The sequence below is a fragment of the Equus asinus genome, chromosome 23, assembly GCF_041296235.1.
Source record: "Equus asinus isolate D_3611 breed Donkey chromosome 23, EquAss-T2T_v2, whole genome shotgun sequence".
NCBI classification, from domain to species: domain Eukaryota; kingdom Metazoa; phylum Chordata; class Mammalia; order Perissodactyla; family Equidae; genus Equus; species Equus asinus.
Window position 1 is genome coordinate 18,897,059 of NC_091812.1, and position 18,682 is coordinate 18,915,740.

General features: G+C 43.2%; 1 protein-coding gene and 1 long non-coding RNA gene across 3 annotated transcripts in view; one reads left to right on the forward strand and one right to left on the reverse strand.

Annotated features, from left to right (window-relative positions):
- The window catches only part of LOC139041682 (uncharacterized), an 82,447-nt gene that overhangs the window by 34,304 nt on the left and 29,461 nt on the right, over positions 1-18,682 (forward strand). The gene's annotated exons all lie outside the window — the stretch shown is intronic.
- Positions 1-18,682, reverse strand: part of LOC106822271 (solute carrier family 28 member 3) — a 78,060-nt gene that overhangs the window by 4,795 nt on the left and 54,583 nt on the right. For both annotated transcript variants that reach the window (XM_070495624.1, XM_044756679.2), the window contains exons 9-18: positions 18,223-18,300; positions 16,069-16,149; positions 14,681-14,761; positions 11,613-11,738; positions 9,330-9,460; positions 6,446-6,614; positions 5,852-6,049; positions 1,306-1,387; positions 479-577; positions 147-267 (exon numbers count right to left, since the gene is read on the reverse strand). In XM_070495624.1, coding sequence (XP_070351725.1) covers positions 147-267; positions 479-577; positions 1,306-1,387; positions 5,852-6,049; positions 6,446-6,614; positions 9,330-9,460; positions 11,613-11,738; positions 14,681-14,761; positions 16,069-16,149; positions 18,223-18,300 — 1,166 coding nt within the window. The remainder of the gene's footprint in view (positions 1-146; positions 268-478; positions 578-1,305; positions 1,388-5,851; positions 6,050-6,445; positions 6,615-9,329; positions 9,461-11,612; positions 11,739-14,680; positions 14,762-16,068; positions 16,150-18,222; positions 18,301-18,682) is intronic.

An 18,682-nucleotide genomic window follows, 5' to 3' on the forward strand; every position in this document is an offset into this window, starting at 1 on the left:
AAAATGAAAGGTGGTTAGAATTGCCACAGACCTTCTTATATTTAAATAAAGTAAGAGTTATGAAGTTTAAAAATAAGTAGAAGAGTTCTTTAGGTCTGATTTTTAAATTAATGATGGATATAAAGAGGTTATAGCAAATACAATACCTGCTCAGTAGGCTCTGGCAACAGGACACCACATCGGTTGTGTTTTGAGATAAGCTGGAGGCGAAGGCGTTCTCTAAAATGTGATGGCAGGTGATGTCTACAGGAGTGCTGGAGAGGATGCCTAGAAGTGGGACAGAGCACCACGGATTTTATTAATTCACGAGGTCACTGAAGTCTCTTTCTGTTCTCAGCTTCTCCACCACGCTCCATACATTTCACTTCACGACATGCTTAACACGGCCCTGCCTCTCAGCTGCATGTGCAGGTTAGAGGCACGGACCCCTGAGAGCTGTGGGCACAGGGACACAGGACACAAAGAACGGAAGCAGTACCTGCGATGCAGGCGGTCATGAAGCAGGCGACGGTCCCCGCAATCAGAGCTCTCACTGCCCCTGAGGCGATGTCACGCTTCCTCGAAGGAGCCATGGATGCTGGAAACATGGAAGCAGATATGAGGTTAATGTTGAGGCTTATTGATTAGAATTCCAAATTCCCAGCCTCTGAGCATTGTTCTGGGGCTGGAGTCTCAGATCAGCTGACTTTCCCTTTTTTTAAACTTAGCTTGGAAATCTAAGATTCATGAGCTTAGTGATGAGTTTCACATCCAGAGAAGTTCCCTGGTGTGGCAGGAAAAGAAGAGTGTCCACACCTAGAGGCCCAGAGGCTTCCATTCTCTACAGAAGAAAGAAATCCTAAGTTTCATCCAAAGGGCGCACACAACATGTTGAGGGCACAGGAAGGCAAATGCATCGCAAGGGAGGATCCCAAACATCTGCAACTCATCTGTCACCATCCACATCTGTGCCCATGGCAGACATCACTCACTAATCACAGCGTTTTCCCACTTAACTTCCATTGGACCTCAGAATCCTTCTCCACGTGGCTGTTATAAGTCTATTGGAATTGGCACGTGAAGTGAAAGCCTTGTGTCATCCCTGGCTGGAGAGGCACCTGTGCATTTGGGCAAATTCTTCCCAATGTTAGCTTGGGTCTACACAGGGAAACTACACTGCAGAGCAGGGATAACAAATAGACCCCAACGGATTTACTGCTCTTGCAGGGCCTTCTTTTCCCAACACGAATAACCTTACAGAGCAACATACAGATCTGAAGCATGTTTACAGCACATCTGCTGTTGAAGAATATTCTTTTCACTTACTTAGTCCACCGATCACTATTCCTAGGGAACCGAAATTGGCAAAGCCACAGAGAGCGTAAGTGGCGATTGTCTCAGAACGAATCTGTAAATAAGCATAAAGACACAGATGCATACACGGTGTGACCAAGTTAGTAAATCTGACACCCTAACTGGGCTTCCCATTCTGATGATGGAATCAATACTGGCAAATAAGTGCACAGTGCACGGTGTCAAACACCTGTTGCTTCCTAGACTCTTTTTTCCATTTCCCCTTGAATTTGGATGGAGAGAAAGGGGCTGTGTGGATTCAGAGACTCTGTACAAAGGACTTGGAATTGGTAATCTTGGCTTCTACAAATGCTACTTTCTGCTTAATGACAACTTTTAATATTCAGTGTGGCCTGGTCACATTGAATGTGCTACAATGTGCCAGGCACAGGACCAGCTGCTGAAAATACAAAATTATTCCCAGAAAATATTCACATTACACTTATTTGACAAAGACTTATTCAGAATGCATGAAGAACTGTTATAACTCAATAATAAGAAAAGTGACTAATAAATGAAGGGATTTCACAAAAGACATGCAAATGGCCAACAAGCACATGAGGTGATGTTTGACAGTGTTTGTCACCAGGGAAATGCAAGTTCAAACAATGAGATACCATTACACATCCACTAAAATAGCTATAAACTTGGGCAATACGAAGTATTGCCCAAGAACATGGAGAAATTTGAACTCTGGTACATTTTTGGTGAGAATGTAAACTGACAGCCCGTTCGTAAAACACAAACTTGACAGCTTCTTCTCAAGTTACCATCCACTGCCCGCATGACCCAGAAGTCCACTCCCAGGAATTTTCCCAGGAGAAATAAAGACCTATGCCCACAAAGGCTCTCCATGAATATTTACAGCAGCTTTACTCCTAATAGTCCCACTCTGGAAATGACCCAAATGTTCTTCAACAGGCAAATGGATACACAGATTGTGGATATCCATAAAAGAGAATACTACTATGCAATAAAAAGTAAAAGAATTAATACATGCAACAACATGAATGGTAAGTGAGGCCATTCATAGGAAATTCTAGAAGAAGCACAGATAATCTATGGTGAAAGAAAGATCAGTGGTCGCCTGGGACTGGGTTGGGGTGAGGGTGGGGGCTGTTGACGACAACTGGCCATGAGGAAGATTTTCCAGGTGAGATGGAAATGTTCTATATCTGATCGTGGTCGTGGTTACACAGGTGAAACATTTGTCAAAACTCACATGTCCACCAAAAATGAGCCTTTTTTGTATGTAAATTATACTTGAGTAAAAATGATATAATGTAAAATGAATTATTATTATAATTATATTTTAAGATTGGTACCTGCGCTAATATCTAATCTTTCTTTTTCCTTCTTCTTCTTCTTCAAAGCCCCCCAGGACATAGTTGTATATTCTACTTGTAGGTCCCTCTGGTTGTGCTATGTGGGATGCTGCCTCAGCATGGCCTAATGAGCGGTGCCATGTCTGTGCCCAGGATCCAAACCAGCAAAACCCTGGGCCACCAAAGCGGAGTGCACGAACTCAACCACTGGGTAACGGGGCTGGCCCCCTGTACAATGGAAGCTCACAGCTATCACAGGAGTCCCTTTCCTTCTGGCCATGGGGTGTGCTTGCCTTTCTTTGCTCCTCAGCTCTGACCAGCCTATAGGAACATGAGGTGCCCCTTGGAAGAAGCAGAACGGACTGTCCTCTCACAGGGCTGTGAGAGGATGGAAGGTGAATTCGTCCAAGTGTGAGCGTGGCCCTCTGCCTCTACTCTGAAGGCAAGAGGTGCTGCTCAGGGCAGATTGTTCTTTCTCAGGCTGAGGGACTGACTACAGAGGCTTGGAAGAGCCAGGGCACTTCACTGTTCACTGGAGGTATACCCAATCTGGCAAAGGCACCCTCACAATTGAGGCAACAATTATTTTCCCCCAAAATCCTGAAAATTCTATGATTTGGTTCAAGGGAAAAACCTGGTCAATGCTACATTCAAAACTGGAGGTGCCTTTTTTTTTTTCTTTTACTAACTGGATTTTTAAAGCCCACATTCAAGAGTCAAGTGGTTACAGTAAGTTTTTGTTGATAAGGTCCCTCTTCTTTCCATGGTTTCTGAGAACTCCTTTGGAAAATATTTCAAGTATTTGAGCAGTCCACTGTTTCTGGAATAGCTCATCCTCGTCCCCTGCTCTGTCTAGTGCTTTTCATTTAGTTCAATTGGCTTCAAAAACAGGCCCGCTTATTAGGAGACCATGGGGAGGGAGAGGGCGTGAAGTGCTCGAGAGTCCTCTTTCTCCTTTCTGGGGATCTGCGGAGGGCACACACAGATGGGGCCACGTAGGGTTTTATAAGAAGAGGGAAAGGAGGCTGGGATGATTCCACTTTGTCTTTGCCCAGAAATGTGCAAGACTACATGGTGGTAAGAAGTGCTGTAAGAAATTAAGAGAACATCCTACAGCTCTCCTTGCACATGATCAAAGATGCCATATGTACAGGGACGGTCATTGTAGCACTACTTCCAATAGCAAAAAGTCGATAAGAGTGCTCATCAACAGGGGACTGGCTAAAATAGATTATGGTGTGCTTGCACATAGAATACGATGTCACAGGCACTGGTACGGAAATGCATTTGAGTTGTTATTGAGAGCAAAGACCCAGGCTAAGAGCAGCGAGCATAATATGGCACAGGGAGAGGAACTAGTGCCAGAGAAATAGGGAGGATGACTCACTTTTCCCTCTACACCTTTTTCTACCTTTTGAATTCTGTGCCATGAAATGTATTGCATGTAAACAAACAAACAAACATGCAAAGTACTATCTTTAAGAAAGAGAAAATGGAGTAATATAAAGTACGACATACACGTTCTGACCTCTTACCTCAGATAGAAGTCAGCAGTGGCCCAATTCAATGGATAACACGGGGTTTTTGCCTATGGACCCAGATCTTACACTTCAGTCATGTGGTACCTTTTCCAGGAGACTACTGGGACACCCCCTCCAATTCTTTGTCGGTCAACAGAAATTGCAGGGACTCATCCCCATTTTGTTGATTAGAAATAAGAAATTGGGAAAACAAAATGCTTTTCCCATTGTGAGACAACAATAACAGAAGCCATTGAGCTCATATTCCTAAATGTCCTCTGTGTACCTCCCCCTGGGCGGGCCCACCCCCAACCCGAGTCAGCTCTACTGGCCTGTCTCTCTCCTCTTACTAACCTGCTCACAAACCTGCTCAGCACTGCCAGACCTGTGAGCTTGCTTTGCTCCTTAACAAAAGTACTTTCTCCTGGCAACCGGCAGCTGGGAATGAAAAACATTTCACTTAATTGAGCCCACGGTTTACTTTTGGCAGGGAAGCAAGCTGCTTTGTGGTGGCCTCCAGACAATGAGGACATTCGGCCAAGTCCCACTCTGTGGTCAGCTGAAGAATGAACATTTGAGAAACAGGAGACCTACAGAGCCACTGTGCACATCAGATGCATGGGTCAAATGCCCTGATTAGAACATACAAATCAACACTCTCCTGGGGAGTGCTGTTATTTAGTGTAACACGTGGGAGTAAATGTGCATGTTTCGTCTTTGGGAGGCTGGAGAGTGGGGGCTGTTCAGAGGTGGGCCGTCTCAGGTAGAAGCTTGGGCAGCATGCTTTCCCTCCCCTTTCCTTTTAAAGCCCAATATGTGCCTAGGACATTAATTCCAAATGGATTGTCTCCAGGAGTAATGGTGGTGGTCAGAAATGTTTACCATTTCCCTGGGAGTTTGTGTGTGTGACAATTCTGTTCTGTAGGAAAATAGAAGCTGGAGACTCAGCTGCAAATATGGCCCAAGGAAGAGCCTCACCCGAGCTCCCTTATCCCATCCAAGGCCAAGAGGACATGAGCATCTCCTTGCAAGCTATTGACCTGAAGTCCTGACATAGTTCTAGGGCGCTTGTCTCAAAGGTTCAGACCACAGACCCTGTGCTGCTTCTCTTCCCTCATCTACGTGGAGAGCAGCGATTGTGTCTCACTACTTTGTTAGGATGTCCAGGCACTAGGTTGCATTTAGGCAGTTTCTCAGAGTCCATAGAATTCCTTAAGCTGAAAGGAAGAGAGCTTCCTGATCATTAGACTCCGAGCCCCACGAGGGCAGAGGCCTCATCACTTTCAACGCTGTGGCCTCAGTTCCTAGGTACGTTGCACACAGAAGGCACTCGATAATTGTTGATGGATTGATTCCAGTCCAAGCTCATAGGACTCCGGGTTTGGATCCACAGTGCCCAACAGTAAATGATCACAGTGGTAAAGATTAGCTGTGCTTCTAAACACACACACACACACACACACACACACACACTTACAATGATTAATTCAATGTAACTGAGAATTATGAGGTGCTGTGTTCATTATGAGCTACACGAACTCTGGGATTTGGGGTCTGTTTTATTCTCTGATTTATCCCAACTGTGTGGCTTGACAATCAGAGTCACTAGTAACCATTTGATGGGTGTATATATGTGGTAAAGAAGTGCACTGAAAAACCAAAATATTTACTCACCGATATATATTGCTGGACACCATCCACAAATTTGGGTCCAGCCTCTTTCCTTAAATGCACCAATTTTGAGAGGTGCTCATAAGCCACAAATTCATTGAAGAAGGTCTTATAACCTATGAGTTTGCCAACCATAAAGCTGTCTTGCCAGTCCACTCCCATCATGAAGGAAAAGGGCATGAAGATGTAGGAGCATATTATCTACAAAAACAAAAAATAGATACTTTATTAGAGTAGAGATTTGCTGCCATTCTTCTGCCTCATCCTCATGACGAGATTGTTCCCACCCCTCTGTCTCCTGCAGGCACAGAAATCCCTTCACATGCCCTTGTCCATATTTATTCATTAGAAGCCAAGCTTGGGAACAGTCACATGAAGTGACCTGGATTCTTGGGATGGAGAGAATGACGGTATGTTGGTGGACGCAGGGTGACAGGAGACAGAGAAAGAGCTGTGGGAAGATAGGGGATACATGAGAGGTTTGTGCTTGTGTACGAGCGCACTGGAGGCAGTTAGGGAAGGCAATTCACAAACCTATTTTGTTTTTAAACAAAGATGGGCAGAAACAAAATGGAGGAGAAACGTGATAGAATATACCTCGAAACTCAGCTGTGGGTAGTCAAACATGTTTCCAAACCAGGACAGGGCTGCATTCGCAAAAGACAACAGGGCCAGGAAGGCAATCAGATTCACAGCGATGTTTGCCACCAGGGAGATGGATGCGGATGCTCCCTGTGATGCTGCTTCTAGGAGATTCCTTGAATCACTTTATCAAAAAATAGCAATGGCAGAATTACCAAGGAGCTGTCAGCAGATGGACATCACAGGTGTAGATATGGGGAAATCAGAGCTCATTCGGATGGAGAGACAAACTCTCAGGCCCACGCCTTGGTCAAAACCCTCACCTGGATTCCATGAAATCATGATGGGATTTATAGTTACTGAGTGTAGGTGATGGGCATATGGGTGTCTGTTATACTACTCTTTTAATTTGGGGACATTTATAACTAAAAAGTTGGGAAAAGATAAAATATTATAGGCTTCAAAAATTATATCTAATTAAAAGTAGCTACCAGAGAATATTTATAAAATATTCATGGAATAAGCAATAATAATTCAAGGAAGTTCTGAATATCCATCACCTAAGAAATGGAAGGTCACCCTCACCTTTGGGCCCCCTCCCCCTCAGTGCCCTTCCTTAATCTCATCCTCTTTAATCTGAGGTAACTGGCTCCCTAGAAGTTGCTTCTCATTCCCTTTCTTTTCAATTTCCCTATATGTCTGCATCCCTAAATAATATGCTGTGTAGGTTCACACATCTGCTAACTTTATAAGTGGAATCACACATATTCCATATATACATTTTCTTTGACAACTTGCTTTTTCATTCATGGTTATGACTTTACCCACATACAAACAAGGGGTGAATCTCAGAAACATATTGGTTGATGGATTCTGTTATTTAATGAAATGCTTTTGAACATCCTAAATCCCTTAGTCTTTAGAGCAAAAGAAAATGAACTGGAGAGGGGTTAAAGATACCTATATCACAGCTTCTTTTCCTATCACACAAGAGACTTCCAGAAATGGTCACCCTATGGCTTTGCAACAGTCCTAAATCAAAGCTCAATGAACACTACAATATATTTAAAATATCTACACTGAAGTCAAGGAAATGTAATAATATTCAGGTATTTAGAAAGGTTATCAGCCAAAGCAATCTTGAGAAAGAAAAACAAAGCTGGAGGCATCACACTCCCTGATTTCAAACAATACTACAAATCTATAGTAATCAAAACAGCATGGCACTGGCACAAAAACAGACACGGAGATCAATGGAACAGAATAGAGAGTGCAGAAATAAACCCCTGCTTACATGGTCAATTAATCTCTGACGAAGGAGGCAAGAATATACAATCGGGAAAAGATAGTCTCTTCAATAAAAGGTGTTGGGAAAACTAGACAGCTACATGCAAAAGAATGAAACAAGGCCGCTTTCTTACACTATACACAAAAATAAACTCAAAATGAATTAAAGACTTAAATGTAAGACCTGAAACCATAAAACTCCTAGAAGAAAACATAGGCAGCCAGCTCTTAGATATTGGTCTTAGCAATATTTTTATGGAACTGTCTCCTCAGGCAAAGGCAGCAAAAGCAAAAATAATGGGAAAAAAATGGAATTACATCAAACCAAAAAGCTTTTTCACAATGAAGGAAACTATCAACAAAACGAAAAGGCAACCTACTGAATGGGAGGAAATATCTGCAGATGATATATCAGATAAGAGGTTAATACACAAAATATATAAAGAGAACTTACACAACTTAATAGGATACAAACAAAAAATCCAATTAAAAAATGGGCAGATGATCTGAACAGACATTTTTCCAAAGACATATAAATGGTCAACAAACACGTGAAAGATGCTCAACATCACTAATCATCAGGGAAATGCAAATCAAAGACACCATGAATATCACCTCACATCTGTTAGAATGGCTATTACCAAAAAGACAAGAAATAACAAGTGTTGGTGAGAATGTGAAGAAAAGGGAACTCTCATACAGTGTTGGTGGGAATATAAATTGGTGCAGCTACTATGGAAAACAGTAGAGAGATTCCTCCAAAACTTAAAAATAGAACTACCATATGCCACAGCAATTCTACCTGTGAGTATTTCTTCAAAAAAAATGAGAACATTAATTCAAAAAGATATATGCACCCCTATGTTCATTGCAGCATAAGTTACAATACCCAAGATGTGGAAGCAACCTAAGTTTCCATAGATCAATAAATCGAAAAAGAAGTTGTGGTATATATTTACAATGGACTACTACTCAGCCAGAAAAAAAAAATCTTGCCATTTGCAACAACAATGATGGACCTAGAGGGCGTTATGCTAAGTGAAATAAGTCAGACAGAGAAAGACAGATACTGTGCGATTTCACTTATATGTGGAATCTAAAAAACAAAACAAATGAGCAAACATAACAAAACAAACAAACCCATACAGAGAACAGACTGGTGGTCACTCGAGGGGAGGAGCGTGGGGGACGGGCAAAATAGATGGAGATTAAGAGGTACAAATTTCCAGGCATAACGAAGTCACAGGGATGTACAGCATAAGAAATACAGTCAATAACAGGGTAATAATTTTGTATGGTGACAGATGGTTACTAGACTTGTTGTGGTCATCATTTCGTAATGTATGTAAATATCGAATCACTATGTTGTACACCAGAAACTAATACTGTATGTCAACTATACGTCAGTGAAAACAAAAAGGTTTTCAAGGGTTGAACAAGATTTTCTGGAGTGAAGTCTAACAGTCAGTGGGATATTAAATTCACTTTAATACCATAATTCACTGTGCTCTTTGTCAAATTTTGCTGTTCTTTGAATGTGGACCCGTTCACTGCCCCCGCCTCATGCCCACAGCTTGTGTAGTCATTAGTGAGGTGAACGAATCTCACTTACCCCATTTCCATTTCCATGGCATTCTTCAGGGTTATTTTAGGTGTTTCTGTCTCAGGCCAAAGGAGTTTAGCCATAGCCAATGATGCAGGCGCTGACATAACTGAAGCAGTTAATAAGTGGGTGGGTGAAATCTGTGATTTTAGGAGAAAGAAGGCAACTTAGGTTTAGCTTGTCTGTTGCGTACAGGAAGAATGGCCCAAAAGCCTCGCTAGGGAAGAGAAAGGGCAGGAACTGCATCTATGCCAGAAAACAGCGTTTCTTTGGAGGCTTGGAGGAGCTCAGGGAGCCAAGCTGGCATCACATAAGACTCAGAGGGAGGAGGGAGGAATTTGTGTGAATTGACCACATCCCTGGAGAGAGGCACAAAACCAAAGTCGGATCATTTCTTTTTTTTTTTTTTTTGATTGGCACCTGGGCTAACAACTGTTGCCACTTTTTTTTTTTTCTGCTTTATCTCCCCAAAACCCCCCTGTACACAGTTGTATATCTTAGTTGCAGGTCCTTCTAGTTGTGGGATGTGGGATGCCACCTCAACGTGGCCTGACGAGCGGTACCATGTCCGCGCCCAGGATCCGAACCCTGGGCCGCCACAGCGGAGCGTGTGAACTTAACCACTTGGCCACAGAGCCCGCCCCAGTCCGATCATTTCAAAAGAGAATTAATCCTGTGCTGCAGGAGCTTTCACAGATCCCTCCACCTCTCTGTTGTCCTTTGGAATTTTCAAATAGTCCCTAAATCCCATATTTCATTACATCATCAATTTAGATGGGGCTGTCCGGGGCTGCGGGCATGGATACAACCCTCTCGTCTTCCTTGTGCTTTTCTGAAAGTTTGTGCCTTTACGTTGTAATACTCATTTCTGCCGAGTTCCTGTGATCTGTGAGCATCTCTGCTCTCCTCACTGCAGGTCTACTTAAACTCTTTCCCCTCCCCTCCCCACATCCTTATTGTTTCTGGATCCTCTTCCCTATCTTTTCAGAATTCCAGAATCAGCACCCTCTCCCCACTCCCATGCCACCCAGCACATTTCTGCAGGCGGCGTTCCCACAGTGGTGGCAGAGGGGATCATCTGGGGATCCAGTGACAGTGCTATTCCCACAGTGGTGGCAGAGTGGATCATCTGGGGATCCAGTGACAGTGCTATTCCCACAGTGGTGGCAGAGTGGATCATCCGGGGATCCAGTGGCAGTGCTATTCCCACAGTGGTGGCAGAGTGGATCATCTGGGGATCCAGTGACAGTGCTATTCCCACAGTGGTGGCAGAGTGGATCATCTGGGGATCCAGTGACAGTGCTATTCCCACAGTGGTGGCAGAGTGGACCATCTGGGGATCCAGTGACAGTGCTGTTCCTGAGGTCTCCTTCACCCTTTTCCTCTTCCTTCTTCCTGCTGATCGGCTTCCAAGAAACAGATGAAGTCCTGGAGTGAAACTCGCCTATCTTGTAAGAACGCCCAGTCACCTGGGTCACAGGGCTGCTGTTGATCCCATTTCTCCCATGGGGGTGGCATCTATGTGTGGCTTGTCAGCTGTGTACTTGGGGCACATGCGCCAGTTACCATAAGGCTCTCCATCCCTATGCTATTGACCACCAGCTCTCAATGGGCTGTACATTGGAATCTGAGGAGTTAAAAAAAATACTGATGCCTGGGTCTCATCCTAAGAGGTTCTGGTTTAATTACTCTGGGGGATGGGCCTGGGTATTGGGGCTTTTAAAGTCTCCCAGGTGATTCTAATGTGCAGTAAGGTTTGAGAACCACTGCTGGAGGTCAGGGTCAGATAACTGTTTCTGTAAAGGGCCAGAGAGTAAATATTTTTGGGTTTTTGGAGCCACAACTTCTCAACTCTCTAGCATGAAAGCTGCCATAGAGAAACAAATAGGACTAGCTGGTTTTCAGTATAAATTCAGTTGAAAGTAAAGAGGAGTGATCTAGAATTGGCCCATGGGTCATTCTTTGTTGACCTCTGGTTTAGATTGCCTTTACTAGTGTAATAGGTTGTTTTTGTACAGATTTATATTTTCAGCCAAAGTAGCCTCATAATATGATGTATTCTGCTGTGGTTGGATAGGATTCACTTTTAGGTGCCAGCAATATAAAAGTGAAGCCCCAAAGCTCCTTTGGGGACTCCATTCAAATGCCAAAGGAACTGTGAGCAGCCATCCAGCAAAAACGACTCTCTTTTGGCCTCCTTATCCGGCAGCAATGGTAAAGAAAAAAAGAAATAACAATAGCAAAGAAAGAAGAGGTTGTATTTTCCATAAATTGATCCCCAAATATTCTTACCCCAAAAGAAATGTATGCGCCTAAGACACTTCCAGCGATGGTAGAGAACCCAGCGGTCATGATTGCATGCAGTTCGGACCTGGTGACGTGTGGTAAATATGGCCGGACCAGCAGTGGAGACTCCGTCTGGAAACAGAGAGTGAGCAGATTGTGTTCCCTTTTAAGTCTTAGGAGGGTATGCCAATCTACTCAAAATTCCATCCTCTAAAACAGTATTTCTAAGAGAGGACCTCAGACCAGCTCCATCAGCATCACCTGGGAACTCCTTAGACATGCAAATTCTCAGACTTACTGAATCAGAAACTCTGGGGGTGAAGCCAGCAATCCTGTTTTAACAGCTTTCCAGGTGGTTCTGATGCATGCTGGAATTTGAAAGCCTACACCCTAGCTGTCTGCGTCATTTGAACTCTAGGTGAGTGTGCATACTGAATCATGAGTAAAGTTTGCAGTGAAAACGCTTTTACTCGTCAGCATTGTTCCTCAGGCTCAGCAAAGACAGACTGTTGGCCAGTTCAGACAAGTTAAGAATGAATTCAGGTATTTATACAGTTGCATGGTTGTAGGTGGGAGCCTTTCCTGGTCTCTTTCATCGCCCCAGCCTTCCACTACAGCAGGTGAGGCTGCCTGCTACGGGTTTGCAGGCTCAAGATAGTGGTGAACTCCATATGAGTGAATGAGCTGCTCGCCTCTGAAGGGTGAGCCAGAGGCCTCAACAATTCTATAAGTTCAGAAAAGATTGGTTGAGAATCTCTGCATGAAAAGTCTGATGCTTTGACAAAATGCCTCAATCTTTCGTCCTCTCCATCAAATTTCCAGAACCCCACCTAGAAGAAATGGATAAATTCCTAGACTCTTACAACCTCCCCAAACTGAATCAGGAAGAAATAGAGAATCTGAATAGACCAATAACAAGTAAAGAAATAGAAACAGTAATCAAAAACCTCCCCAAAAATAAGAGTCCAGGACCAGACGGCTTCTCTGGAGAATTCTACCAAACATTCAAAGAAGATTTAATACCTATCCTTCTCAAACTATTCCAGAAAATTGAGGAAGATGGAGCACTCCCTAACACATTCTACGAAGCCAACATCACCCTGATCCCCAAACCTGACAAGGACAACACAAAGAAGGAAAACTACAGGCCAATATCACTGATGAACATAGATGCAAAAATCCTCAACAAAATTTTGGCAAACCGAATACAGCAATACATCAAAAAGATTATACACCATGATCAAGTGGGATTTATACCAGGGACACAGGGATGGTTCAACATCCGCAAGTCAATCAACATGATTCACTACATTAACAAAATGAGAAACAAAAACCACATGATCATCTCAATAGACGCAGAGAAAGCATTCAACAAGATCCAACACCCATTTATGATAAAAACCCTCAATAAAATGGGTATAGAAGGAAAGTACCTCAACATAATAAAAGCCATATATGACAAACCCACTGCCAACATCATACTCAATGGACAAAAACTGAAACCCATCCCTCTGAGAACAGGAACAAGATGAGGGTGCCCACTTTTACCACTCTTATTCAACATAGTACTGGAGGTGTTGGCCAGAGCAATTCGGCAGGAAAAAGAAATAAAAGGAATCCAAATAGGCAATGAAGAAGTAAAACTCTCACTGTTTGCAGACAACATGATCTTATATTTAGAAAACCCCAAAGAATCCATAGGAAAACTATTGGAAACAATCAATAGCAATAGGAAAGTTGCAGGGTATAAAATCAACATACATAAATCAGTAGCATTTCTACACAATGAACTAACAGAAAAAGAACTCAAGAACTCAATCCCATTAACAATCACAACAAAAAGAATAAAATACTTTGGGATAAATTTAACCAAGGAAGTGAAAGATCTATACAACGAAAACTACAAGACTTTCCTGAAAGAAATTGATGACGACATTAAGAGATGGAAAGACATTCCATGCACATGGACTGGAAGAATAAACATAGTTAAAATGTCCATACTACCTAAAGCAATCTACAGATTCAACGCTATCCCAATCAGAATCCCAATGACATTCTTTACAGAAATTGAACAAAGAATCCTAAAATTCATATGGGGCAACAAAAGACCCCGAATTTCTAAAGCAATCCTGAGAAAGAAGAACAAAGCCAGAGGCATGACAATCCCTGACTTCAAAGCATACTACAAAGCTACAGTAATCAAAACAGCATGGTACTGGTACAAAAACAGGTGCACAGAACAATGGAACAGAATTGAAAGTCCAGAAATAAAACCACACATCTATGGACAGCTAATCTTCGACAAAGGAGCTGAGGGCCTACAACGGAGAAAAGAAAGTCTCTTCAACAAACGGTGCTGCGAAAACTGGAAAGCCACATGTAAAAGAATGAAAATTGACCATTCTTTTTCACCATTCACAAAAATAAGCTCGAAATGGATCAAAGACCTAAAGATTAGGCCTGAAACAATGTCTTCTAGAAGAGAAGATAGGCAGTACACTCTTTGACATCAGTTTCAAATGAATCTTTTCGGACACCATAACCCCTCAGACGAGGGAAACAATAGAAAGAATAAACAAATAGGACTTCATCAGACTAAAGAGCTTCTTCAAGGCAAGGGAAAATAGGATTGAAACAAAAAAACAGCCCACTAATTGGGAAAAAATATTTACAATTTATTTATCTGACAAAGGGTTAATAAAAGCTCATTGTGTCTAAATTATTTTGCAACAACTTTAGCTCTCAGGAGACAGACTCAAACTGCCACCCATATCATGCAAATCTCTTAATAACGCTAAATAAAAAGAATTTGTAAGTTAAAAAAAAAAATTTCCAGAACCCCAATGCGACATTAATGCACTAACACTCTTGGAAGGGCTCTCTCTCTCTCTCTGTCTCTCTTTTACTTTCTCTGGAATCTAGACTTTGTCAATGTTCAGGGGTCCTTATTTTGACACTCTTCCCTCTACATTAAAAGAAATAAAGCCATCATATTTTTTTATTCCACCTTCTGGAAAGACTGTAGATTTTAGCAAGTGTTTTTTGTTGTTTTATTTTTTGATATTACAACTTACTTGCCCGATGAATATATTGCCAGCAGCAACCACAGATTCAATAGGAGATGATCCCACAGTAACCAGCATGAGCCATCCAACCTAAAAGGGGACAAGGGACAAAGTCAGTGAAGAGCTATTTATATACACAAAGCTTCAGAGTAGGGATAAAATCTTTGGAGGAAAACGCAGAGGCCTTCAACAACTGTGGGCAGGCCAGCAATGGTGCTAACTGTGAGGACATCTTACCTAGTCCTTAGAGCAGGCCAATCACACCCTCCTATTGGAGGGGTAAGTCTGAGTCATTGTACATACTTTCAACATCATGTGAATGAATTTCCTCTGAAATGTTGTGGACGAGTCATAAGTTATAATAATTGCTGACATTAACGGCAGGCTTACTGCATTCCAGGCAGTTTTGAGCCCTTGATCTGAGTAACACTTTAATCCAGACAATAACCCTTTGAGGGAGGTCCTATAATTATGCCCATTTGATAGAAGTGGAAACTGAGGCACAGAACAGTTTAGCTGTTTTGTCAAAAACCACCCAGCTAATAAGTAGTGGCGTGTAGTTGACATCTGGCTTTTCCTGTTTAACATTCAATCAAACACGGTTTATGGTCCTACTTTCGCGGTGGCCCTTCCACATGGAGACTCTGGTGCCCACCTCAGAATGGGGACTTCCTGTGGTATTCTTTCTCCTTAGACATGAGCACAGTAATTCTGAATGTTTAAGTCAACAATCAGAAAATTGTGGGCCCTGATGCTCTTGCTGATGCTGAATTCTGCCAGTATTCTGGTTCTCTGTCTATATATATTTTATTTATTGACAGGGATCAAAGGAGGGCTGGGCTGTGCCCAAACCCTGTGTGTGTTCAAACCAGCTTACACGTTTCATAGATTTCTGGTCTAACATGTCACTGTAGGACTGACAGTTGCTGGGCCAGCAGGAATGAGATTAACTTTTTTTTAGATTAGTGTGCTTATAAAACTCCCTCAGGAGTGAAAAGCAGCTTCCCCTTCTTGCTCTGATTCCCTAGCAGCTTCCAGACCAGAGTGCCCCCTTTTGGAACCTCCTGCATATAAGCAGTGACTGCATAAGGCACAGGACAGATGGAGGACGGTGCTGTTTTCCCCAGCAGGTGTGGGACCTGTGGGAGTCAATTCTGTGGCTAAAGAAGAAATTGCTAAGGTTTCATGAAGATATCAGGGGGTTGCAAGTCACAGCCCTGTCAGAAGTCCCTGAGATAAACCTCCCTCTAGGGACGCGTGTAGAATATCTTGGGAGCCGGGGTGGAACTTGGTACGAAGAGAACCGCACTTTGGAAAACGCTAAATAAAATGTATTTAGGACTTTGTCCCTGAGAGAATCAGCTCTACAGCTGTCACCCATCCCTCTGGTCCCGTACCTTTCTAATGATCCACTGCATCAGTCCTAGGTAGTAGAGCATGGACATGACGGCGCTGAAGAAAACCACTATTGGCAGGACCTGGGGGAGGAGACGGAAGCAATCGTGGGCTAACGTTGCCCTCAGGAGGATTAGTAGGTTTCAGATCAGTCTCCTTCTTTCTACCTCCTTTTCCTCCTCCGAAATGTCATAAAAATACTGGAAACTCCTCTTGAACGAAACAACACTTTTATCAGGCAGCTGCTGCATCCACTGTCTCTTATCCTAATTTGCTTGGATAATCTTGAGTATATTTCATCGGAAACTTGACATTATTTTTTCCCTCTACTATAATGATCTTTTCTTCCTTTAGTGTCTCAGAGAAGGAATGAAGTTTTGGGGGAATTTGTAATAATTAGGCTCATTAAACTGAAGGCCACTGGCAGATGTCCTTGTTCTGATATTAAACAGTCATGAGCTTCAGCACTTATTAGCAGAGTAACCCGGCTCAAGATTAAGCGTGAGCAACCTCATCCTTATTCAAAGTGGCTGCACAGATCAGACAGAGCATAGTAGGTCCTCACACACAGTGCCTCCTATGGAGGAAGCATCCACTCTTTGAGCTTTTAGAATGAAAATTATTTTACTTACAGACTTTATAATCACTAAGAAAAGATTAAACTTTGGAAACTAGCTTACTTCTGTGTTCATAAAGGTTGTCCTTTCCTAGATCCTATTTTCCTGAGGCTCTTTGTGTGCCTTCAGTGCAGCCTGTGTGTCTACAGGGAGCCGTGTCTCCCCTGCAGAAACCACACAGAGCTGTGGTCTCAGTCCCTCCCCACCCCTACCCCTCCACACCCCTTCCCCTCTGCTCCCCAGCTAAATTGCCAAGGACAAGCTGTGACCAGAGGCTCAGAATCACTAGGACAATTTGTACAGGATCCAATTTAGGAAACTCTATTAATACTTTATATTAAAAGACATTCTGCACCATCATTCAGAGCCCACGCAATTACGTGCTTTTGTTGGCTTTAATGGGTGGGCAGAGCCTTCCTGAAATTGTCAGAGAGTCGAAGGGGCTCATCTCTCAAATGTGCCCACAGGGATTCTGTGCTGGCAGACAGGATGGAGGCTACTGCCCTGGGGGGAGTGGGTGGGAGGGCTGAGACACTGGTGCAGTCTGGGCAGCAAGTCGCGCCTTTTTTGTGACTTTATTTTTTCCAATTCTGGATTCAGATCACTATATGAGTATATTTCCATCTCAATTTGTAAACACTTGACCTTTCAGAGATGGCTTAGTTATCTCAGCACCAAAGCATCAAATCAGCAGTTTGAAAAAATATCCAGCCTAACAGTTGGCCTAACTGAAATGGGGGTAATTTGGAGGTAAATCTGGAGTCTCTAAGTGAGAAGACAGTTTAGAAGTGTAGGAACAATGATACACCAAAAAAAGGAAAGCTGAAGAAAAAGCCAAATGCATCTTTCTGACTGTCACCAGGCATCTGTAGGGACTTCCCAGAGGACAGTGACTTCCTGGGGCTTGTGGGAGCCCAGAGAGGCAATTGATGAGGCCCGGGCATGGGGCCAGGCTGCCTTTCTCCTGTAAAATAACATCCCTCTTTGGCTGGGAGAAGGCCCAGCCCCCAGGCCTCCCTAGGCAAAGGCTGTGCTGAAGGAAAATGGGAACGGTTTAGCACGAGGATGGTTCTGGAAGGACAGAGGCTGATGTGGACGACCAGCTGTCCTGGTTGGCCTGGGACTGAGGGTTGGCTAAGCGCAGACCTGTCACCGATCCTGGACCTAGCAGCCATTGGTGGCCATATGCCTGTTCATGGCCAGGTACCTAATGATCTTTTCCCTGAAATCTCAGATACTGTTGCCCTGTATGATTTTTCATAAGTATCTCAGACTATGCTATAAGCCCCCCAAAGGTATTCCAATATTTCTGACCCCTCTACATGTTTCCCTTAATGCTATAGTAACAAAGCAAAACATTTGCAATCCACTGACTTCAGATAAAATTGCAATGAGAAAGGACAGTGGTGTGCTGTGCACCTATGACGTGCCCAGCAGCTATACTCCTGGTTTCTGGTAGTTGGGTCCTATCTGAACATCTACCAAGACTGAGAAGTTACTGAAAAGGACATGACTCCATAGAAAAGGGTCTGACTTTACCTTAAATGCAAAGAAGTGGTCTGTGTATTTCTCACCAAAGACAAAGGAAGCACCAGCGTCAGTGTACTCCAGGAAGGTCTGAGTTAAAGAAAGGACAAGAGCAGATCATTATAACCCCTGAGGTGGTGGTTACTGTCCCCAGGACCCACCAGGCTCTGCAGAGGGTGAGGACCCAGCAAACTTGTTGGATAGACTTGGAGAGTTAATTTTCTCAGCTTTTCTCCCTCGAGTGGGTGGAACGGAAGTGTATTTTTCAACTATAACTGTGCACAGACTTTCCAGCCTTTCTTTCTCTTTTTTTTTTTTTTGAGGAAGATTAGCCCTGAGCTAACTGCTGCCAATCCTCCTCTTTTTGCTGAGGAAGACTGGCCCTGAGCTAACATCTGTGCCCATCTTCCTCTACATCCATGCCCATCTTCCTCTACTTTATATGTGGGATGCCTACACAGCATGGCATGCC